The 24,929-nt window shown below is 43.8% G+C and overlaps 1 protein-coding gene across 1 annotated transcript in view; it reads left to right on the top strand.

Moving 5' to 3' along the window:
- Nucleotides 1-14,720: 14,720 nt before the first annotated feature.
- Nucleotides 14,721-24,929, top strand: part of LOC109892402 (rho-related BTB domain-containing protein 3-like) — a 28,336-nt gene continuing 18,127 nt past the window's right edge. Inside the window, exons 1-6 of the mRNA XM_020484907.2 lie at nt 14,721-15,278; nt 15,789-16,017; nt 16,850-17,042; nt 18,502-18,659; nt 18,884-18,992; nt 20,873-21,277. Of these exons, the coding sequence (XP_020340496.1) occupies nt 15,277-15,278; nt 15,789-16,017; nt 16,850-17,042; nt 18,502-18,659; nt 18,884-18,992; nt 20,873-21,277 (1,096 nt within the window). The 5' untranslated portion in view covers nt 14,721-15,276. The remainder of the gene's footprint in view (nt 15,279-15,788; nt 16,018-16,849; nt 17,043-18,501; nt 18,660-18,883; nt 18,993-20,872; nt 21,278-24,929) is intronic.

The raw sequence follows: 24,929 nt of genomic DNA on the forward strand, positions 1-24,929 counted from the left end.
CATTCCACGTCGCCTTTTGCCTTGTAAGGGAAATGCACATACGCTCCGACGCTGAGAAGGTCCTGTACTTTCCCCAATCAAGCATTGGACCTGCAATTTACTGTACAACAACACCCAATCCTGAGAATACGAATACGCTAAATATGTTTCAGCTCTTGGAACTGTCTTTATCAATCTACAAATGTGAATGACCTGTTAAGGTTTTGTTGTCATTTTATAAAATGCAAAGAAAATAAAGCATTTAAAGCTTCAATGTACTCATGAAATATTACTCTGGACAAACTTACAAAAGTATATTTTCACCAAACAATCCTTTCTCGTGTTCTTTGTTTGAGCATAATACTTTGACCTTTTGGAATTACCAATGAGAGGTTTATCAGCACCCCATACAAGAGCAGGGAACACAATAAGAGCGACTCTCATTTACAGTATTTTGAAACTCCAGAAGAAGGGATCTAATTCTGCACTACACAGGATTCGAAACACCAAAATAGTGTTTTGCAGCTTTAAAGAAAGGAAACAACACCAAACGAGAAGGGAACTAATTCTGTGCTAGACAGGATTCTGAACACATAGTATTTAGAAGCTTTAAAGAGGAAACGACACCAAAAGAGAAGGGAACTCATTCTGTGCTAGATAGGATTCTAAACATTGTTATAGTATTTAGAAGCTTTAAAGAGAGGATATGACAACAAAAAAGAAGGGAGCTAATTCTGTGCTAGACAGGATTCTAAACACTATTATAATATTTTGAAGCTTTTAAAGAGGAAACGACACACTATAACAGTGTTTAGAATCTTTAAAGAGAGGAAACAACACCAAAAGGGAAAGGATTTAATTCTGCACTAAACAGGACTTGAAACACCATAATGTTTTCAACCCTTTCTGGTAGTGCTCCCTGTCTCTGGCAAGGTCTTGCACAACTCTTGATTAAGTGGTACAACACACTGTATCGTGTTTCAGAACATCTCAGGGTCATGTTTTAATACTCCAACAAAGTTAAGGTTTTGTCTCCTTTAAGTTGGTGGCATCTCAGTTGCCACTAGTTTTAGTGTTTCAAAGCACTTCATTTTAACAGTGTAGCATGTGACAGGTGTAAAGGGACCAACCAGGAAGTTACCAAACTACTGAAGAAGATTATCCCCTAAGATGGGTTTAGGGGATAGCTAGCAACTTATGAATAATTAAATGAGCAGTGGTGACCCATCATTCAGGGCTACCCCACCTGTTTTGAGACCCACATTTTTAGCATGTTATTTTGGCATTAATACGTGTCACATATCTGTTTGCAAACAATGTAAGAAAAAACATAATTGAGTTAACAAAGCCGCATACAAACATGGTCACTTTTTTGCTTAATTGAGTAAGGCATCTCCAAAATGCAGGTGTTTCAGCCTAGCTCAGTGCTTACTGTGGTAGTGGGGCAGCCAGCGGAAATATGGAGCGTAGGGGTTGGTAATGTTCTCTTGTTGTGCTGTGATTGGCTCAGTGTTCTGTCACTCATGGGAACAATACATCACCGCAAAATATACAGGTAGAGCTCTAAAAAATTCAAGCCCCTTGGGTGCTGCCATAGAGTTACATTAGAAGTGCCCATCCATGAAGGCACAAGGGCATTGGCCACAGATAAAATTATGTCACATCACGTTATATCTACCGTAACTTTGATTGGACTGATCATCTCAAAATCATACTTTCAAAATCTTAGTAAACTAGCAGTCATCATCATGAATCAAGTGGACAATCAACTGGCAAATCCTTTTCAATCCTTGTCATATGAAGAGGAATTATAAAGAGAAATTAAAGATAAAACGTATCGGTGCTCATCGGCCATTGGACATAAACATAAACATTGCACAACAAGTTGGAAATCGCAAATTCAACAATGAGTGGTTTGGAAGGAATCCGTGGCTAACTGCAAGTTTTGCAAAGTAATCACTAGCCTGCTATTCAGTGGAGTGGGTGCATAGTTCAAGTCTAAAATTAGCCCACGAAGGACCACCACGCCACCTTCCTGTTCATGTGAGCACATCACAACAAGGTGAGTCCAAACATGTATTTTATGCTGCTGAGTTACTTATGTAATATGCCAGGGAGATATCTATACTCTAGCTAAGAAAGTAATACTAAATGTATGTTGTATCGTAAGCTGTTAGTAGCCCATGTGACTCCCCCTAACAATTTGGTCCCTTTCCCCCTTTGGTCCCTTAGCCTATTGTTCTGACTTGGTGGTGCACATGTAGCCTATAGCATGTTTTAGAGAAAAGTAATGATCAAATATTGTAAGAGATTTCTTTGTCTGCTTATATGCACCCTTTATTCATCCTACGGTCCTGAATTGGTGTACAGGGAGAATACTGTAAGAACGGCCCGTGTTCTGTATTCTGTCGCTGTACATTTCAAAAGTGCTTAACAAATAGTTATATTGACTACGTCCATCCTAGCTCGCTCATTACTGTCTGAAATAAAATTATGGATTGCCTCTTGTCCATTTGTCATGACATTGTTCATTTCAATTGTCAGTAGAAACCACATTTGTTTAAGCAAGTCAGCCATATCAGCTATGTTTTTTTTAAAGGCAGTAAATGAGTCAGAATGAACTGTTTTGCTGCCAGACAAGGCTTCGCTGATAGCCAGGTGTAGCAGTGGTAAGGATTCACTCCATGGTGCTGAAAATAATGCTCTGCTGTTGGGACAGGTTTATGTAGACCCTAACAGTTTGTGGGCACCGATTGTCACCATTATAGTGCAATTCATGTGTTGTGTAGTGGCTTTGCTGGCATGCCTCTAAAAATGTTTTTGTTGAGATTGCCGCACCAAGATTTACATGCTAAAATCGCCATTGTAAATGAGTACTATTTTAATAGTATGTTAAAAAATAATACATATTGGCTGTTAAGCCAATTATAGGTTACTTTATGAATGTTGCCTCCTGTTTTAGTTTATTGTGTTGGTAATGACTTTTGTTTAGTTTTTGATGATAATTGTTAGGTAGAGTGGAGGTCGCTAGCTACAGTATAGCCTAGCTTTTAGCTAGCGGCTCTGTAATCTAGTTTAACTTGCTAGAAAGTTATAGAAACAAGTTGAGGAAAAATTAACCTAACTGAACTAAACATGTTTTATTATCAACTGAAACAATATGTTTCCCCTGTCTTAAATGAAAAGGTCACCTTTTACAATCTCACAAAATAAATGCAATCCCTGACGAGAGACTAGGCCACTGTAACGGTCTTGAGCCGACAGACGCTGGGAGATGGGAGGAAAGTACAGAGTCAAGATTTAATAATAAATAGACATGAAACAAAGCAAAAACAGCGTCTGGACAAAATAAACAAAACAGCATCAATGCAGAGACGAGGAAGAAACTGAGGAAGTGACATCTACAGGGGATGCAATCTATGACATCATGGAGTCCAGGTGAGTCCGGTGAAGCACTAACACACGTAATGATGGTGACAGGTGTGCGTAATGATGAGCAGCCTGGCGGCCTTGAGAGCCAGAGAGGGGTAGCTGGAGCGGACGTGACAGCCACAGATCGAACAATTAGCCAGATATTTCACAGGATGTATAAATGTGAAGTATCTGGTTGCCGTTTCCACTCACTACCAAATATGGTGACTGATGAGCATAATCCCAGTGGCTGGCGGTGGGAGAAGATGGAGAAGATTTTGGCCGACATTCTGCACATTTTCTCATCGATGAAGCATTTGATCTCAATACAGTTTTCTGTTTCCAAAACTAGAATCTATAACAAACAGAGTGGACTGCATTTTGTAGACTTTACCCTTTGCCAAAGTTTCCTTGCTTTTTCTGCCCACTATGATTAATTTGCTCCAATTGGAAATGACATGCAATGGTCTATCTTGGTTTAGTTATAAAAATATTTGACTCTCCTCCATCTTGTCTTGCGTTGTGAAACGCTCCCTATGCTCTCTGTCCAGTAGCGGAACGAGATTGCATGAAGATGACTTACAGCGTAATGAAATACGGCATAATGAAATAAGTCAAGATGTTAACGGGACATTAGAAAAAGAAAACTTGACCTAGGCCTATGCAATGATGTGTGAATTAATGTTTAGTAACGGGATGGGCCTAACAAGTCTAAGAACAGTATTGCAATAATAACATTCTATCTTATTTATTTCCAATAAATTCACAATTAAAATTTTCAGGGGAAAGAGGAATGAGAACAATAGTAAAAGCATGGCAGGATGTCTTATTAGCAGGCCTTCCTGCAACCACAGGCCCAACCATTGCATGAGCGGCCTGCCAGGGGCGCCGCACTGTTCAATGGACGTGGTGCTGAATTGTGGTGCCCTAATCTTGGCACTGTCCAGAATGTTTCTGCACCAGATTTCCGCAGGCTAGTAAGTGCTGTCACAGGCTTCTTATTTGAGTTTGCAAAAATAGTAGTAGGCTATCTAATTTCAAACCCAAATAAATATAATTTAGGTCAACAGGCCTCGATATATAGGATACAGTTGAAGTCGGAAGTTTACATACACCTTAGCCAAATACATTTAAACTCAGTTTTTCACAATTACTGACATTTAATCCAAGTAAAATTTCCCTTTCTTAGGTCAGTTAGGATCACCACTTTATTTTAAGAATGTGAAATGTCAGAATAATAGTAGAGAGAATGATTTATTTCAGTTTTTCTTTCTTTCATCAAATTCGCAGTGGGTCAGAAGTTTACATACACTCAATTAGTATTTGGTAGCATTGCCTTTAAATTGTTTAACTTGGGTCAAACGTTATGGGTTGCCTTCCACAAGCTTCGCACAATAAGTTGAGTGAATTTTGGGCTATTCCTCCTGACAGAGTTTGTAGGCCTCCTGGCTCGCATACACTTTTTCAGTTCTGCTCACAAATTTTCTATAGGATTGAGGTCAGGGCTTTGAGATGGCAACTCCAATACCTTGACTTTGTTGTCCTTAAGCCATTTTGCCACAACTTTGGAAGTATGCTTGTGGTCGTTGTCCATTTGGCAAACCAATTTGCGACCAAGCTTTAACTTCCTGACTGATGTCTTGAGATGTTGCTTCAATATATCCACATAATGTTCCTCCCTCATGATGCCATCTATTTTGTGAAGTACACCAGTCCCTCTTGCAGCAAAGCACACAGACAACATGATGCTGCCACCCCCGTGTTTCACAGTTGGGATGGTGTTCTTCGGCTTGCAAGCCTCCCCATTTTTCCTGGACATTATGACCAAACAGTTCTATTTTTGTTTCAACTGACCAGAGGACATTTCTCCAAAAAGTACGATCTTTGTCCCCATGAGCAGTTGCAAACCCCAGAGTGGCCTTTCAGGTTATGTCGATATAGGACTCATTTTACTGTGGATATAGATACTTTTGTACCTGTTTCCTCCAGCATCATCACAAGGTCCTTTGCTGTTGTTCTGGGATTGATTTGCACTTTTCGCACTAAAGTATGTTCATCTCTAGGAGACAGAACGCGTCTACTTCCTGAGCGGTATGACGGCTGCGTGGTCCCATGGTGTTTATACTTGTGTACTATTGTTTGTACAGATGGTACCTTCAGGCGTTTGGAAATTGCTCCCAAGGATGAAACAGATTTGTGGAGGTCTAAAAAAATATAGGTCTTGGATGATTTCTTTTGATTTTCCCATGATGTCAAGCAAAGAGGCACTGAGTTTGAAGGTAGTCCTTGAAATACATCCACAGGTACACCTCCAATTGACTCAAATTATGTCAGTTAGCCTATCAGAAGCTTCTGAAGCCATGACATCATTTTCTGCAATTTTCCAAGCTGTGTAAAGGCACAGTCAACTTAATGTGTATGTTAACTTCTGACCCACTAGATTTGTGATACAGTGAATTATAAGTGAAATAATCTGTCTGTAAACAATTGTTGGGAAAATTACTTGTGTCTTGAACAAAGTAGATGTCCGATATGACTTGCCAAAACTATAGTTTGTTAACAAGAAATTTGTGGAGTGGTTAAAAAATTAGTTTTAATGACTCCAACCTAAGTGTATGTAAACTTCTGACTTCTGCTGTATGTAGGACATATACTGAAAATAAATATAAATGCAACATGTAAAGTGTTGGTCCCATGTTTCATGAGCTGAAATAAAAGATCCCAGAATTTTTCCATACGTACAAAAAGCTTATTTCTCTCAAATTTTGTGCAAATTTGTTTGTCATCCCTGTTAGTAATCATTTCTCCTTTGCCAAGACAATCCATCCACCTGAAAGGTGTGGCATATCTAGAAGCTGATTAAACAGCATGTGCATTACACAGGTTCCTGTGTGCTGGGGACAATAAAAGGCCACTTTAAAATGTGCAGTGTTGTCACACAACACAATGCTACACAAGTTTTGAGGGACCGTACAATTGGCATGCTGACTGCAGGAATGTCCACCAGAGCTGTTACCAGATAACTAAATGTTATTTTCTCTACCATAAGCCGCTTTCAACGTCGTTTTAGAGAATTTGGCAGTCCGTCCAGCCGGCCTCACAACCACAGACCATGTGTAACCACGCCAGCCCAGGACTTCCATTTCCCGGCTTCTTCACCTGCGGAATCGTCTGAGACCAGCCAATCGGGCAGCTGATGAAACTGAAGAATATTTCTGTCTGTAATAAAGCCTTTTTGTGGGGACATTCTCTGATTGGTTGGGCCTGGCTCCCCAGTGGTTGGACCTGGCTCCCAAGTGAGTGGGCCTATGCCCTTCCAGGCCCACCCATGGCTGCGCCCCTGCCCAGTTATGTGAAATCCATAGAATAGGGCCTAATGAATTTATTTAAATTGACTGATTTCCTTATATGAACTGTAACTCAGTAAAATCGTTGAAATTGGTGCATGTTGCATTTCTATTTTTGTTCAGTATAGAATAGTGCAATGCGACTTCAAATTCAACATGCAAACTAAAGAGGTCTGTAAAATAATCTTAGTGTCCCCTTTGTCTCTTTGAATAGCAACATACTATGAGCCAGTTTCTCACCACAAAGGAGCATAATTATCAGTCGGGTTGAGAATGATAGGCTTAGCTGTGCTTAATCGCCTGTGGAATAGCAGAAGTCAGTGGCCAGAAATTTGTGTGGGGGGGCATATGAATATGCTCTTGTTAATGATCCCGTTCTCTTCTGCTGACCTGCAGTAACCTCCGATGCACGCTGATAGAGCCTCTATCCCCTTATGTGACGCATTGTATTGCATCAAGACAAGACAAAGCCCAAGGTAACACGAATAAGAAAGCTGAACACGAAATAACTAAGAAATGGAATATTAAAATATGCTAATGCTTTTAACAAACATTGGGGTGCACAATCAAACAATGCTGAATTAGCAAAAAATATATATATTTAGGGGTCATGCCATGAAAAGGTAGTCTAATAGGCTCTTATGCCTTGATCCACTGATAGATTTATTGCGCAAAATAGTATGCAGCATCATCTGAATATGTTTGTAACAGAAGTTCAACATTCACCTTCTGATACCATTTCTGTCGAGCTGGCTACGCATACAGTTTGACGCATATGTTTGATAAATACAAGGTAGGCACCACACAGAACGCACTGCAACTGAATCTGCAACAGAATGCTGCAAGACAAACATAGCGTTCCATTGGAAATGAATGTACTTCTGGTGTACCAAATTGCAACAGCACTTTCAGTGTGACCGAGTCATTATGTGCTGACCACACCGCTCGAGTTGTACACATACAATGTACACATACATTTTATTCAATCATTGCGTCCAAACTGCTTGCTTGTCAATGAGCGTCTGCAAAGCCAGACACTAAAATAGAACTTGGTTCTATTTGTGATGCTTGAAGCGCTGCAAGAACTGCCTCACCCATCTCCTCATTGATTTTTAGGAGCATATACCCACGTGGGTGATTGTTAAGGGAATTTTTATCAATGATGACTAATTATGTATACATTTCAATCAGGACTGACTAATCCGAATACTATTATGTTACTGTATATGTATGAATTTTCTCTCTTGCTCCCAGTATTGAATATAATGTAGTCAAGAGTTTAGAACAATGACAGTCTGTTTCTTGGTACAAATGAATGAACTATCTCCAGACTGTCTAGAATGCTTATCTACACTGACTGACCTTGGCTGTAGGCAAGGAGGGAAGGCTTGAGAGCTATAGAGCCTTTCTACCAGTGTCAAGAAGAGACGGAACATTTAGAAAACGCTGACGTCATTTTCAGTTTATAACCTGTGGTAAAATGTGTATGTACTCAGTACTCTCTTGAATAAAGGCTGTTACTTGACTTTAAGACCGGCACACTGTCCATTCCTATAAAATAAGGGTCTTACAAATCCTTATGAATTGACAGAGTGTTTAATTTTAATTGGGAATTAAAACAGAGGAATTAAATTCCTTCAACAGTGATTTAAGCAATAAGGCCCGAGGTGGTGTGGTATATGGCCAATATACCACGGCTAAATGGTGATGAACTGATGTCCACACTTCAGTCCAGTTGGTGGTGGTAATGCACTTTAAAGTTGGTTGCCAACCACCATATAAAGTCCAAAGAAGAAGAAGATGACTGAAGGAGGAGAGATTACTAGAAATTTACTCGGTTTACCCTTTTATCTGTGGATTAATTGTCGGAGTAGAGGACCTTGTGCATTTCAGGTAAAATAACAACCCAATGTTTATATCCCAGGACAAATGAACTAGCAGCAGCAAGCTAGCTAGCTAAATTTCCATGAATATTTCATGCTTTTCGACCTGTCCCCAAATCAATATAGTTGGTTCAGAGTTTGTTTGATATTTGAACCTGCATGTCCTGATCACGTCTGGTGTGGATGGACAAAATCAACATGAGCATCATGGCGCACACAGAGCATGCGCACACCCGGTCTAGTCAGCATGTTAGGCTACACACACACACAAAAATGGTTCTAGTACCAAATTGGGGTTATTTGGCTTGTAACCATAGCAGATACCTTTTTGGTGCTATATTGAACTCTTTTCTTGAAGGTTCTATAAAGAACCATGCTCATGGGGTTCTAAATGGAACATTAATGGTGCTATAAAGAACCCTTTCCTAAGGTTCTACAAAGAATGGTTCTATATAGCATGAAAAACGGCTCCGCTATTGTTCCAACCTTTTTTGGTTTTATATAGAACCCTTGTTAATGGTTCTATAAAGAACTTTTCTCAATCTGAAAGGTTAAAAAAACGTTTGAAGAACCATACATGTTTTTTTCCTTCTGGTTAGCTATATTATAGTGTTAAAATTACATAGGTGTTAATATTGTGTTAATTGACAAGTTGAATCATGTGTGCTGGTGTCATGACTCCTACCGAAGGTGGCTCCCCTTCTTGTTCGGGTGGCGCCTGGCGGTCGTCGTCACCGGCCTACTAGCTGACACTGATCCTTTTGTTTGGGTGGCGTCGTTTTCCCCGGTGTGGTGAATTAAAAAGTATCGCTATCTTGAACTCTCTGTTTCCTGCGCCTGACTTCCTCCACTACACCCCGGGCATTACAGAATCCCGCACCATTAAGAATAGAGTCAGCAGGAGCAGCTGCCAACCCCCTCCCATCGATGGAGGAACGTGTCCTCCACCACACCACCGTCCTCCATCGGATCGGATTCGGAATGGACCAGATGATGGAGAGAATGGACCGATGGGAGAGGAGTGGTCTCCTCTCTCCACCTTCAGGTCCCCCAGCTCTGGATTCCCCTTCTCCTCTCTCTCCATAACCCCGGCTCCAGCGCTCTCTGTCTTGCGCTCCCGAGGGATTATGATGGAGCGGCGGCGGGGTGTCAAGTGTTCTTGCTCCAACTGGAACTGTACCTGGCGACCGTGAGGCCCACTCCCTCGGGAGCGGAGAGGGTGAGTGTCCTCGTCTCCTGCCTGACGGGTCGTGCTTTGGAGTGGGCAAACGCGGTCTGGAATGGCCCAGACTCTGCAAAGGAGCACTACCCAGAATTCACCCAGAGAGCGACTGTTCCACCTTAGGCAGGAGAAGAGGAGCGCCCAGGATTACGCCTTGGAGTTCTGGACCTTGGCCGCTGGGTCTGGGTGGAACGACAGGGCCCTGATAGACCACTACCGGTGTAATCTCTGGGAGGACGTTTGCAGGGAGCTAGCGTGTCGGGACACCGCTCTCTCCAGGGGTGGTCAGAGGAGTGTTCTGGAAGGTGTCTGGGAGTTTCCATCTGTGCCACGTCAGTGGAGAGTCCAGACCAGGGTTCCACGGTGCGCATCCCCCCCGAATATGCTGATTTGGCAATCGCTTTTAGTAAAAAGAGAGCGACTAAATTACCACCTCTTCGACCGAGAGGGGATTGTGCGATAAATCTCCAGGTAAACGCTGGGCTTCCCAAGAGTCACGTGTACCCATTGTCCCAGGAGGAGACGTTGGCTATGGAGTCATATGTTACGGAATCTCTGGGACATTCGGCCCTCCATCTCACCCGTCTCCTCGAGTTTCTTTTTTGTGAAGAAAAAGGAATTTTATGAATAAATGACTAAACAATATCCCCATTTGAAATGGAACTGTAACTAAGTAAACTATACCCTGTTTTACAATATCTGATTAATAATGTTAGTTCATAAAGAAGGGATTATGTGGCATGAACAAGGAGTAATTAAACATAATGAACACCATTCCAACTAGTCTGGGGAGGAATGGGTTGTGGGTTAAGTAAGCAGATAGGGTCGTTAACCTATGGTTGAACCGACAAAACTTAGCTCTGGGGGGGTTTAGATAAGGCAGTGAGTGCATTCCTAGGTTTTCTGTTAACTAGAACTGTCAGCTAAGTGGTGATCGATAATGGTGAGGGGTCAAGAGTTAATTCAGTTATGTTGTGTGTCCTGTGTGTGTGCTAGTGGGTCAGAATGAACTTTTAAAGTTGCTCTGTCTTGGTCGGGAGAAGGAGATTCATTCACCAATGACGTCATATTTTGTATATAAGCTGTTGTTCGTGGTAACATGGTAGCGCGCTCCGCGAATAAATACTATTATCCATTTTTGAAGAATCTTACAAATTCTCATAAAATAGACTAAGTGAATTCAATTAATGAAAACATATTGGAAATAATGAAATTACAGTAACAGTTACCCACTACTTCTCATCGCTACGGCGGTGGAATCATTTCACGGAAAACAGTTTTTCACAAAACTGGATCTCAGGAGCGTGTATAGTCTGGTGTGTATTCGGGATAGAGACGAGTGGAAAACCACGTTTAGTACCACATTGGGCCACTATGAGTACCTCGCCATGCCGTATGGGTTAAAGAATGCTCCCGCCGTCTTTCAATCCTTTGTAAACGAGATTCTCAGGGACCTGCATGGGCAGGGTGTGGTTGTTTATATCGATGATATTCTGATCTATTCCGCCACCCGCGCCGCTCATGTGTCTCTGGTATGCAAGGTGCTTGGTAGACTGCTGGAGCATGACCTATACATCAAGGCTGAGAAGTGTGTTCTCCAAACGAGCCGTCTCCTTCCTGGGTTATCGCATTTCCACCTCGGGGGTGGTGATGGAGTGTGACCGCATTAAGGCTGTGCGTAATTGGCTGACTCCTACCACGGTGAAGGAGGTGCATCGGTTCTTGGGGTTTGCCAATTACTACTGGAGGTTTATCCAATATCCGGCCCTATTACCTCACTGCTGAAGGGGGGCGGGGCGATGCATTTGCGGTGGTCGGCAGAGGCGGATGCACCCGTGTTGGCGCACCCTGACCCCTCTCTAGCATTCATAGTGGGGGTGGACCCGAGGCTGGGGTAGGTGCCGTGCTATCACAGCGCTCGGGTACGCCACCAAAACTCTGCCCCTGCGCTTTCTTTTCGAGGAAGCTCAGTCCGGCAGAGCGTAACTATGATGTGGGGGACCGGGAGTTGTTAGCGGTGGTCAAGGCCCTGAGGGTGTGGAGGCACTGGCTTGAGGGGGCTAAGCACCCCTTTCTCATCTGGACCGACCACCAGAATCTGGAGTATATTCGGGCAGCTAGGAGACTGAATTCACGTCAGGCAAGGTGGGCCATGTTCTTCACCCGATTCAGGTTTACTCTGTCGTATAGCCAGGCTCCCTGAACGTAAAGGCTGACGCGCTGTTCCGTCTTTATGACACGGAGGATCGGTCCACTGAGCCTACTCCCATCCTTCCAGCCTCGAGTCTGATGGCACCAGTGGTATGGGAGGTGGACTCGGACATCGAGCGGGCGTTACGGGCGGAGCCTGCGCCTCCTCAGTGTCCGGCTGGGCGTAAGTACGTGCTGCTTGGTGTTCGGGACCAACTGATTTGGTGGGCTCACACCCTACCCTCATCGGGTTATCCTGGGATGGCGAGGACAGTGCGGGGCCTCCGGGGGAAGTATTGGTGGCCCACCTTGGCTAGGGACGTTAGGGTTTATGTCTCTTTCTGTTCAGTGTGCGCCCAGAGTAAGGCTCCTAGGCACCTTCCTAGAGGGAAGTTACACCCCCTCCCCGTTCCACAACGGCCATGGTCTCACTTATCAGTAGATTTCCTGACCGATCTCCCCACGTCTCAAGGGAAAACTACGGTTTTGCTGGTTGTGGATCGGTTTTCTAAGTTCTGCCGTCTCCTCCCATTGCCCGGTCTCCCTACAGCCCTACAGACTGCGGAGGCGTTATTCACCCACGTCTTCCGGCACTACGGGGTGCCGGAGGACATCGTCTCTGATCAGGGTCCCCAGTTCACGTCCCGGGTATGGAGGGCGTTCATGGAGCGTCTGGGGGTCTCGGTCAGCCTGACCTCCGGTTATCACCCCGAGAGTAATGGGCAGGTGGAGAGAGTGAGCCAGGAGGGTAGGTTTCTGCGGTCGTATTGCCAGGACCGACCCAGCGAGTGGTCTAGGTACGTCCCATAGGTGGGAGTTGGCCCAAAACTCACTCTGTCACGAAACCTACCCCTCCGCTTGCCCTGCCGGAAGCTGGCGCCGCAGTGTGTGGGGCCCTTCAAAGTCCTGAGGAGGATAAACGAGGTGTGTTATCGATTACAACTCCCTTCCTATTATCGTATTAACCCCTCGTTTCATGTGTCTCTCCTCAGGCCGGTGGTAGCTGGTCCCCTGCAGGATGGTGGGGTGCCGGAGGTCCCTCCTCCCCCTCTGGACATCGAGGGGTCCCCGGCGTACACGATACGGGCCATTCTGGACTCGAGACGCCGGGTGAGGGGCCTGCAGTACCTCGTGGACTGGGAGGGGTACGGTCCGGAGGAGAGGTGCTGAGTACCGGTGGGGGACATCCTGGATCCGTCAATGTTGAGGGATTTCCATCACCTCCATCCGGATCGCCCTGCGCTTCGCCCTCCGGGTCGCCCTCGAGGCCGGTGTCGGCGTTGCTAAGCATTTGAGTGCAAAGTTTGCAACTCTTTCTTCTGAAGACATGAATATAAATATGAAAACATAGTCTGCTATGTCATTCATAGTGAAGGTCTTTGACTCCTCTGCATCAATAGGGTTGGAACCATAGCTGCGGGAAGTAGGGGTGTTGAGGGCGCTGCAGCACCCCGGAAAACATACAAAAATACAAAAAATATATATTAAATCATCGCTGCACCCCCACCCCAAACTACTTCCCGTGGCTATGGTTGGAACCATAGTCTTCCATACACTGAACTAAAGCAAACGCATCACACAATCCAAAACATGTTACACTTCACCCCCTTTTGACCTCTACATCCAAGTCAGAACACCACTGTGACTGCGGACTCAGACTGTGTTAGCCCACTGAGCTAAAGCCAGTAGCCTAGCGGTTAGAGTGTTGGGCCAGTAACCGAAAGGTCGCTGGTTTGAATATCAGAGCCAGCAAAGTGAAAAGTCTGTCGATGTGCCATTCAGCTAGGAACTTTACCCTCATTTGCTCCAGGGGATCTGTACTACTATGGGTGACCCTGTAAAACAACACATGCACCTATCTGGTGTATGTGACAATAACACATTTTTTTTTTGTATAGGCATTAGCTCTGAGTGTCAACGCAGGTCTTCAGGTCTCACTCAGGCAAAGTTATTATCTGAGCGTGGTTCACCGCTTGTCTTGAGGTCCATCCCTCACAGTGAACAATCCCCCTAGGTCCTAGAGACTCTACTTATACTGCACATAACTCATTAGAATTGACTACAGTATCACACCGCATCAACCCTAACACCAATTATTCCACCGACTCAAGCTTAATCAGCATAACAGCCCACATCAACACTTCTTCATTATCATGTCATTATCATTGTATAGGGCAGCATGTCTTGGTGTGCATATGGTGTCTTGGTGTATAGGCCCTATTAGCAATCATGTCATAAACTTAAAGTATTGCAAGTCAATTCCATACATTCGGAGAGTAAATTAGGCTTATTCGTTAAACATGATCCTGAGAGACACAATGTTGGAGCGGTCAAATAGCCTACAGTGAGAATAGAGCCGTGTTTGTCACTTTTGTCGATGTTCCATGTTTTAAAGATTATCCGGCCTAATTACATTTTATTGGAATGTATTTGTGTTCACAGCCACTGAATAATGCTAATCTAAAACCATGTTGGGAAACTCCATCCCTTGCATTAATTAATAATGGGAGCTGGAATAATGAGAATAAATAAGATTAGGTTAACCAACGGGCGAGATTTTTTTTCGCAGTCCGGAGAAAACACAGTGGGTGTGTGGAGAGGTTCGCCTAATGAGGTAAGGACATAACAATAGCAATTTGTGCTGCGCGTCATTTTGTGGCTGTAGATGTGTACTGCTGTTGGCGTGCGTGCGCGCGTGTATTGTTTGCTGCTGAGTCAGGCGCGTCCTCTCTCCATCAACACGGTCTGTTGCTCTATCCCAGTCTCTCTCGCTCTCTCCGTGCATTACCTCCCCACTTTTCTTCCTCTGCCCAGTGGACTTTGTTTTATACAGCGACGTCAATTTTCATTGGATAAAGCGGTGGCATGAGTGCCAGGAATATTGAGGTGCTGGTTTCTCCGCGTCGTTTATTTAAAAAAATATTTTTTAGCTATTGACAACTTGTTTATTTTTTAGCGCAGTGGTAGTCCACGGCGCCGGCTAGATCCAACCAGTAGTGTTTACATTCCTTTACATTACCGTAAACTGTAAGAGGTTTTGCTTTATGAATGAACAACGAGAAGGAAATACAGGGGATTGTGAAACTCTTCAACCGCGGTCGCGGGGAGCGAGTCACCGATATGAGGGATTAACGTCCCCATACTCGGGACTCATTGCGGAAAAGCCTCTCACTGCGGACCCATGTGAAAACGCACGGTGGGAGAACGTGTTCAAGGCATTGACCAGCAGAAACCCGTGGTGACCATGTAAGTTGCTGTCTGCACCTCATGAATGGATGCAAAAGACAGGGTAGTCTACTTTCCTCCCGCGTTTCTACTGTGTGATTGTACCACGCATGTTTTTGCCAATAATGGGCTATGAATGGGATAATTGCATAATAATAATTCAATTCTCAATGGTTTTTTAAATCTAAACAAATCTGACAGAGCAACGCCTGTCGGTGTCATTCGCTCAATGACACAACCTGATGCAGTGTCTCCGTGATAGACATGTATAATAAGAGGAAAAGGCTCTTAATTCCCTCCTTGTTGCATCTCTCACAGGCGCAGTATTAGAGACACGTTCACCTGACTTCCCCCTAATTCCCTCCTTTGCAGCATCCCACACTGCATTTGAGAGACACATCACATTCACCCTACCTACCCCCATAGTGTACCAGGCAGCACACCATATCTGTCAGCCCATCTCTGCTTGTCTGGTTCCTAATGGGTCTGACCCTGACTGTGTCCCCCCCATCTGGTGTGCTTTACTTACAGGTCCATTCATATTGTTGCGCTGGGCAGTGAGTGCCCCGGGGGAGTGGGGCCAGGAGAAGAGGCCATGGGTCAGGGCCAGCTCCAGGGGGGCCTGCTGTGGAGTTATTTGGGCCACGGCGCCATGGCCGGAGGGCCTGAGGAGAGCAGCCTGTCCAACCCGGCCTTCATGGAGTACACGTCCCACGTTTTTGGAGACGTCACTGTGGTGGTGCAGGACTGCCCTAGCTGGGTAAGTGTGTGTGTGTGTTTTGGCTCTGGAGATGTTGGGGTGGGTGATTATTTTTTATATTATTTCAAAATGTTTTTCGCTGCATTGTTGGGAAGGGCCCTAAAGTAAGCATTTCACTGTTAGTCTACTTTCCTGAGCTTTGTCTTCACCCAACGGTGGCTAATCTTTTCCCTTTCAGAATAGATTTCATTAGTGGAGACAGATGTAGGTTATCAGGGGCCAAGCCAGACCAATAAGCAGGCAGGGAAAAATGCATTTGTATGGTCAGATGAATATTGTCGTTATAAAGGAGTGAGTCACTCTTCCAGCCACTGTTTGTGTTTGTTTACCTGGCTTCCTTGAGTGTGAGGAGCGCTCTTGAGATACACATGCATTTTGAATTCCGAAACTGTTTTCAGCAAGGGCAGTGGAACAAATCTGACCACTTCTTCTCAGGTCTGATGGAGACTGATTACAAGTCGCAATTAACAGTTATTTTTTAGGGGGAGTGGGGCTTAAACTGGATCTGGGAAACGGGCCCTATAATGTTGATACTAAAAACACCAGCCCCTTGTGTCACACTTAAACAGCCTTGGTTATCAGTGCAACTTGTAGTGCAGATATTTAGGGGTCTTGGGCATGACAGTACGTGGCCTTCAGATTGCAGGACTGCATAGGACAAAGGCAAAGCAACTAGCAAAGTACTGCTCTGTGTCAGCTGTCATGGGCAGCCTAGCAGTTTGGAGAAAAATATATCCGTGTCCTGTAAAATGTTTGAATCCTCGACTGTAATGTGATTTGTGGATTCAAATAAAGTATTTAAAATGTGTGTATGTACTCTGTGTGTGGACAGGATCTGTTGGACAGTGACTGGGCCAGTGTGCGGAGCGTTCTAGAACAGGCTGACATCCTGGTCATCAAGTACTCGATCAACGACAAGATGGCCTTCCAGCAGGTGCGCAACGGATATGCCCCTAGACTCCGCCCCCTGCTACGTCACTGGGGCGTGCCCGTCATTTTGGTTGCTGTGGGCGCACGCCTAAACGGTGAGATCCCATTGGTCTATCTTTGACCACAACACCATTTTGTCCTGTTGGGACATGTTGTGTCTTCTTGTGCTGTATTACCATGCACTTACCACATGCCAGGTCATCATCTTAAATAAAATACAAATCTTAATGGACCTGCCTGGCTAAATAAGGATGATATTTTGTATCATGAGTCAAGTGGTGAAGTTTTGCTAGGCAGTCTTACATTCCGTTGCAGTCAGGGGTTGCCTCATAGCACTTAGAGTATAGAAATATTGACAATGATTGGTTATGTGGCCTCACACCATTCATAAAAGGTAATGACATCCAACCATGTTTATGACATTTGACTCAACACTGTTTTTACTATCCAATAAACCCAAACTAATATCATCCAAAAATCACATAATTTTGAGTCTTTTGAAATAGCCTTAATTAATTGATCTTTATATTTGCAAATTTTACAAATATGGCTTACCAAACGATTGCTACATTACATACTCTCGGAGCAAGGAAAATTGCTGAAGGAGTGGATTTGTCTTTTCCCTGTCCTTTCAGTTAAGAGCATGATGCTCATCTTATGATTCAATCTCAAACAGGCCCCAGGATTTTGTCTCTAAGTAATGTCTTTGTGGCTAAAACAACAAACAAACCAAGCATAATTTGGTGCAAGAAAAAGTATTAACCATCAAGCCCACTTTAATGTCTATATGCGTGACCATAAGTCATTTTCATTTCAGCGGTATAAACAAATCCAGGACATTCATGATGGGTTACTTTTTAGCACAGTGAGATGCTTTTAGATCTTGCCAGAGCTTCATTGCAAGATGATAATAGTATTTGATAACTCTTTGGTGGTGAGAGATGGGCCTTGTGGGAAAGTGGTGGACCTGACACTATGTTTTTGTGTTGTTTTGTCTCTGCTTTTATTGTCTATGCTAAAACTATCCCCTAATGAATGTGGAGAATGACAGCTGTGTTTCCTGTTGCCTTGGTTTAGGAGACCACCTAGGGCAGAATCATTGCAGGACACGTCACATACTGTACACACACACGCACCACAGACAGTGTCTGGCTTTCACTCTATGCCTGTAGTTTTATTAGCAGAGTGATTTATCCCTTGCATTTGGCACTGAGCAGACCGCCACACTCTCTCTGGCTCCTTCTCTGCTTTTATGCTGTTTCTGTATCTCTTTACTCCTCCCTCCATTTCCCTGTAAGTTTCTCTTCATATTCTCACACTCTGACTGTCTCTCTGCATGTAGGCTACAGTATGCGCATGCACGGTGTGCCTCTGTGCATGCATTGTAAATCTGTCTGAATTTCAGTATGTGGTTATATCTTTGATGGATAAAAGAAAATCTTGATATGTTCTGCTGGAAGTTCTGTGGGTAATATCTATTTTTTTGCAGGTGTGCGTTTAGAGGTAAATGTTGTCCTGTCTCACTCACCTCTTCTCTGTCCCCTCACTGTCCAGATGAGGGGCCCCCCTGCACGTGCCCCCTGTGTGCATCAGACTGGAGCAGCTGTGTCCCCCATAGTGAGGGCCTGCAGCTCTCTAGGGACCTGGGGGCCACTTACCTGGAGCTGCCCTCTCTGAACCATGTCTTTGTGGGTCGCTACTTTGGCAGCGTGGTGAGTGTCGGCATCAGCCAGTTATGAACGGATTATATTGTTTGATGGTGTGATATATGATTGGAGTGTTCTATGTTATCAATCATCATCGATGATGCAGATGGCAAATTATTGGCCATTGTACTAGTGAAGATAAGAATGGGGACTGGCTGCTATGTCATTAAAATGTTTTATTGGTGTGTGTGGGTTTATTCTAACAAGCGTGCGTTTGTGTATGTTTTCAGCTGGAGTACTTCATGATTCAGTGTTTGAAGCAGAAGGCCAAAGAGAGGCCGGAGAAGAGGCGGAGCAACAAGCTGAATGAGCCCCACCCCCCTCATCTGGAACAGCCAGGTGAGAGACTGGCATTGCAAGATGAGAAGCCCATTTAAATAATTTATATGCGTCTTTGTATGGTATCAACTTTACTTGTGGTGTTCCTCAGGGTTTAATTCTCAGCCCTTTCTTGTTCTCTCTGCACATGCTACTGTTGTTGTTAACATGCTACTAGATATTATTGTTAACTTAAATTATATTTAACATTTTTAAATCAGCCAACAGTTTGAGTTTGAACTAAATCGATAGCAGACACAGATTAGTGGAATAGTGTTAAGATTTCTTCGACAATTGCTCCAGTATAGTAGATTCATTACTTTTGGGGATTTATTATTGCATGGATCCAAAGTCTGTGAGATCTGAGATGAGAACGCCAGGGCTATTTTGGGCTCATGGACTTAATTTTGAATTATGAAAAGAGAGTAATTGCACACATCCAAACATGCCACAGGAGACAAATAAAGCAATGAAAATGAATACAGACTCACCGTTTGCTGCTCCTAAAGAACAGTTAGTGAAGCTTAGTGATAGTACTACAATACTTAAGTGACGAAGATCATATCATGTTGGTTGAAACATTGTTGAAACGTTGTCACTTCAATAGAAGATTGCATTTCTGTGTAGCAAACAGTTAGTGGACAATTTTCTTCCTTTACTAAATATAGAATATAGACTTTCATTGCTTTATCAAAGTTTCAAATCATCTGTTAGTCAGCCCTTCACCCTATAGTGTTTATTATTCCTGTAAATGTGCTATTACAAATTTGACACCTATCTGTGTTCATGGACACAGAAATAGAACACACGGCTAAGCCGGCCGTGACCAGGAGTCCCATAGGGTGGTGCACAATTGGCCAGCGTCGTCCAGGTTAGGGGAGGGTTTGGCCGGGGTGCTTTACTTGGCTCATCGCACTCTAGCGACTCCTTGTGATGGGCTGGGCGCCTGCAGGTGGATTTCAGTCGTCAGTTGAACAGTGTTTCCTCCAACACATTGGTGCAGCTGGCTTCCGGTTTAAGCGAGCGGGTGTTAAGAGATACGGCTTGGCGGGTCATGTTTCGGAGGACGCATGACTCGACCTTCGACTCTCCTGAGCCTGTTGGGGAGTTGCAGCGATGAAATAAGATCGTAATCACGCAATTGGGGAGAAAAAGGGGGCAGAAATGACAAAAAAAAAAATCTTAAATAAAAATACGAACACACGGCTAAGCTACAGTTAACGTACTGAATATAGCAGCCTTCCATGTTGCTATGTCTGATGAACTTTGGCCTGGTGATTGACAGATAAGAGCAACACTGCCAAAGTGGGTGCGTGGGTGGGCTGGCTTGGCTGGTGCCCGTCCAACTACTTAACTTTCTCTCGTTATAGTGCACAGTCCATGAAATATGAAGTGCATTGATTCCTGGACAGCCTTGCCTGTATACCAGGCTAAAACAGAGTGGCCATAAAAAAGTGATGAGGTGCACAGGGGTACAGCATGGATTAAGCATAAATAGGTTTATAATAGAACAGTGATTTACATACCTTCACACTCTCTCGCTCTGTTTACCTTTTACTTAATATTCTCTGCTTTTCCCTCATCCCTCGTTCCCATGCCCAACTCCCTAAGCTAACTGTCTGATCATCTTTCTGTTCTCCCTCTTTTTTTTCTCATCAATCCTTTATTCTTTCTCCCCTCCATCCATTTTCTGTCTGTTTCTTTCTCTTGATCTCTCTCTCGCTAACCTTCCCCATTTTTATTCCATCCAAGCCACATACGTAACAATGTTGACACTTACTCCTCCCCTTTTCCCTCTGTGCTTTTACTCTCCTCTCTCATTCCAACATCTCATCTCCTCTCTTCCCTTTTCTCCCACGACTCCCCCTTTCCTGTACCCATCTCTCACTCCATCCCTTCAGCGCGTCTTCCCCCCATCCGAGTGGAGGAGTCCAGCTTCTCTAAGGACCTACAGTGGCTGCTGGAGCGTGGTGGCCAGTTCGCCGACGTGGCCTTCTACTCTGGGGACTCTGGCAAGGAACTGGGCTGGGGGCACGCCGCTGTGCTCTGTGCTGTCAGTCCCTATTTCAGACAGCTGCTGCTGGGCCCCAAGGCCAGGGAGAGGCCCATATCGCGCTGCGCCTGCCGGGGGGATGGCCGGGGGGATGGTGGCCCCCCATCGCTGCTCTCCACCTGGGATGGGGGCCTGGGCATGGAGGACGGGTCGCGGCCCGATGGGCATCTGGCCGGACGGCTATCGCGCCTGGTAGTGAAGGACCCACTGCTGTGCTTGTGTCTATGGGAGACACTCATGTTCCTCTACCGAGGTAAACTACTGGTTTAAGTGCTGTTGTTTTGAAACAAGCTTAAATGTCAAAGTTACTTTAAGTGCCAAGTGCTTGAAGCATGTGGATCAGCACTAGAGAGCGAGGCTTTAGCTAAGTGAGCTAATGTCTGCTTTGGTGGGTGCAATCATTTGCAGTGGAGAATTTCCCATCACTGTATGAAACATCCTGCTATGACTCTATCCGTAGTCTCCATGGTGTGTGTGTGTGTGTTGGCTGTGCTTAGTCATGGTACCACATAAAGATCATCAGTGTTTAATTAAGATGATTTTACCCTCCATTTACCCTGCATTGTGAACCAAACTAACCAATTATCCTTTTCCTTGAGTCGACCTACCGTTGTCTTGGAGGAAATTTCAGCAGTTGATTTTCAGCGAGAAAGCTTTATGTCACAGCTTGGAATTAATCTCCTGAATGAGGTGTTTGTGGGATATTACCCTGCGCTGGGTGTTTAAATTAATCCTTGTATCAGCTAAAGTACCTCCATAAAAAGTGATGAGCTAATACCCCTATAACTCACCTCCTCCTGCTGCAATGGTCTGTTTGCCTTCATATATGAAGGAATACTCCACCCACCCCTTCCACCTTCAAGGCTGCCTGAAGGACTGTTGTTTGATGATTTCAAGGAATATGCTAATTGAAAGAGTTTTCCTGCCTATTCCTTGGGATACTAACTCACGGTCAATGGTTTTTCTTTCTCGCAGGTACTTTCTGAAAAGTAGGCCACTGTGATGTAGTTATGAGTGTGACTCCTATGCGACTCTGTGGATCTTTTCGTATTTGCATTGGTGTTCCTACAATATTATGTTATATGAGAGAGAGTACACAAAGTTGTTTATATTTGAGTCAATAACCATGTTTCCAACCACAGTTTTTATGCGAGTGATGGAAGTTTCGGTACAATTTCATTCTGGTGACATGATGATCGAAGCTTGACTGCCATTTGACAAATAAATATTCTCGCTCTTATCCATAATAATCTCATCATTTAGACTACCCGCACAGCCTACCCACACTGTATCTGCGAGCTGTTGTCTAGAATGCATATGTCAAGACTAGAATAGGCCCATATGCTATTTAACGCAACAGTTTTTGTGACAAAACCATCGGTAGAGTTGAAAATGCGATGGAAACATATTGCAATTTAGATTTGTATTCGGTAGATGAAAATGTAAGCGAAAAAGTACATTTTGTCTGCACTATGTCATCGCACACTGATTTTTATCTGTAAACAAGTCAGTTGGTGAAAACACTCCACTGGTGGGGAAATTAGCATATTTTCTTTATGCAGATTTATGTGGTAGCATATGTATTAGTTTTTCTGTGGTAGCCTATATATTAGTATTAGGGTTTATGTGAGTCTGTGTCCGGGGTATATATGAGTATATCTGTTTCCGTGGTATGAGTATTATAGTGTTTCTATGGTATGCATGAGTGTTTATATACTGAGTATACCAAACATTAGGAACACCTTCCTAATATTGAGTTACACCCTTCCCCCCAATTTGTCGGGCCGTATACTCTACAAGGTGTCAAGCGTTCCACAGGGATGCTGGCCCATGTTGACTCCAATGCTTCTCACACTTGTGTCAAGTTGACTGGATGTTCTTTGGGTAGTGGACCATTCATGAGACACACGGAAAACTGTTGAGTGTGAAAAATCCAGCAGTATTGCAGTTCTTGACACAAACCGGTGCACCTGGCACCTACTACTGTACCCCGTTTGAAGGCACTTAAATCTTTTGTCTTGCCCATTCACCCTCTGAATGGCACACATGCACAATCCATGTCTCAATCTTCTTTAACCTGTCTCCTCCCCTTCATCTACACTGATTGAAGTGGATTTAACAAGTGACATCAATAAGGGATTATGGCTTTCACCTGGTCAGTCTGTCATGGAAAGAGCAGGTGTTCTTAAATGTTTTGTATACAGACTCAATACTGTATATGAGTGTCTGTTTTTGTGGTATACAGTGGCAGGAAAAAGTATGTGAACCCTTTGCAATTACCTGGATTTCTGCATAAATTGGTCATCAAATTTGATCTGGTCTTCATCTAAGTCACAATAGACAAACACAGTGTGCTTAAACTAATAACACACAAAGTATTTTTCTTGTCTATATTGAATATATAATTTAAGCATTCACAGTGTAGGTTAGAAAAAGTATGTGAACACCTAGGCTAATGACTTCTCCAAAAGCTAATTGGAGTCAGGAGTCAGCTACCCAGGAGTCCAATCAATGAGACGAGTTTGGAGATGGTTGGTTAGAGCTGCCCTATAAAAATACTCACAAAATTTGAGTTTGCTATCCACAAGAAACATTGCCTGATGTAAAACATGCCTTGAACAAAAGAGATCTCAGAAGACCTACGATTAATAATTATTGACTTGCATAAAGCTGGAAAGGGTTACAAAAGTATCTCTCAAAGCCTTAATGTTCATCAGTCCACGGTAAGACAAATTGTCTATAAATTGAGAAAATTCAGCACTGTTGCTACTCTCCCTAGGAGTGGCCATCCTGCAAAGATGACTGCAAGAGCACAGCGCAGAATGCTCAATGAAGTTTAGAAGAATCCTAGTGTCAGCTAAAGACTTATAGAAATCTCTGGAACATGCTAACATCTCTTGACGAGTCTACGACACGTAAAACACTAAACAAGAATAGTGTTCATTGGAGGACACCATGGAAGAAGCCACTGTTGTCAAAAAAAAAAACATTGCTGCACGTCTGAAGTTAGCAAATGAGAACCAGGATGTTCCACAGCGCTACTGGCAAAATATTCTGTGGCCAGATTAAGCTAAAGTTGAGTTGTTTAAAAGGAACACACAACACTATGTGTGGAGATAAAAAGGCACAGCACATCAACATCAAAACCTCATCCCAATTCAAATGTATGGGGGAGGGAGCATCATGATTTGGGGCTGCTTTGCTGCCTCAGGGCCTGGACAGCTTGCTATCATCTACAGAAAAATGAATTCCCGAGTTTATCAAGACATTTTGCAGGAGAATGTAAGGCTATCTGTCCGCCAATTGAAGCTCAACAGACGTTGGGTGATGCAACAGGACAAAACAGAGAAGTAAATCAACAACAGAATGTCTTCAACAGAAGAAAATACGCCTTCTGGACCTCAACATGATTGAGATGCTGTGGATGACCTTGAGAGCGGTTCACACCAGGCATCCCAAGAATATTTCTGAACTAAAACAGTTTTGTAAAGAGGAACGGTCCAAAATTCCGCCTGATCCGCAACTACAGAAAATGTTTAGTTGAGGTTATTGCTGCCAAAGGAGAGTCAACCAGATATTAAATCCAAGGGTTCACATACTTTGCCCACCCTGCACTGTGAATGTTTACACGGTGTGTTCAATAAAGACAAGAAAACTTATCATTGTTTGTGTTATAAGTTTAGGCAGATTGTGTTTGTCTATTGTTGTGACTTAGATGAAGATCAAATTTTATGACCAATTCATGCAGAAATCCAGGTAATTCCAAAGGGTTCACATACTTTTTCTTGCCACTGTACATGGGTTAAAAAGATCAATCGAACTCGGACAAATCAATGGAAACACCCCTATCAGGTCCAGCCGTGTGGGAAAGATTCTGAATCTCCTTATTGTCTCCCAGCAAAATT

The sequence above is a fragment of the Oncorhynchus kisutch genome, linkage group LG1, assembly GCF_002021735.2.
Source record: "Oncorhynchus kisutch isolate 150728-3 linkage group LG1, Okis_V2, whole genome shotgun sequence".
In the NCBI taxonomy this organism is placed as follows: Eukaryota; Metazoa; Chordata; class Actinopteri; order Salmoniformes; family Salmonidae; genus Oncorhynchus; species Oncorhynchus kisutch.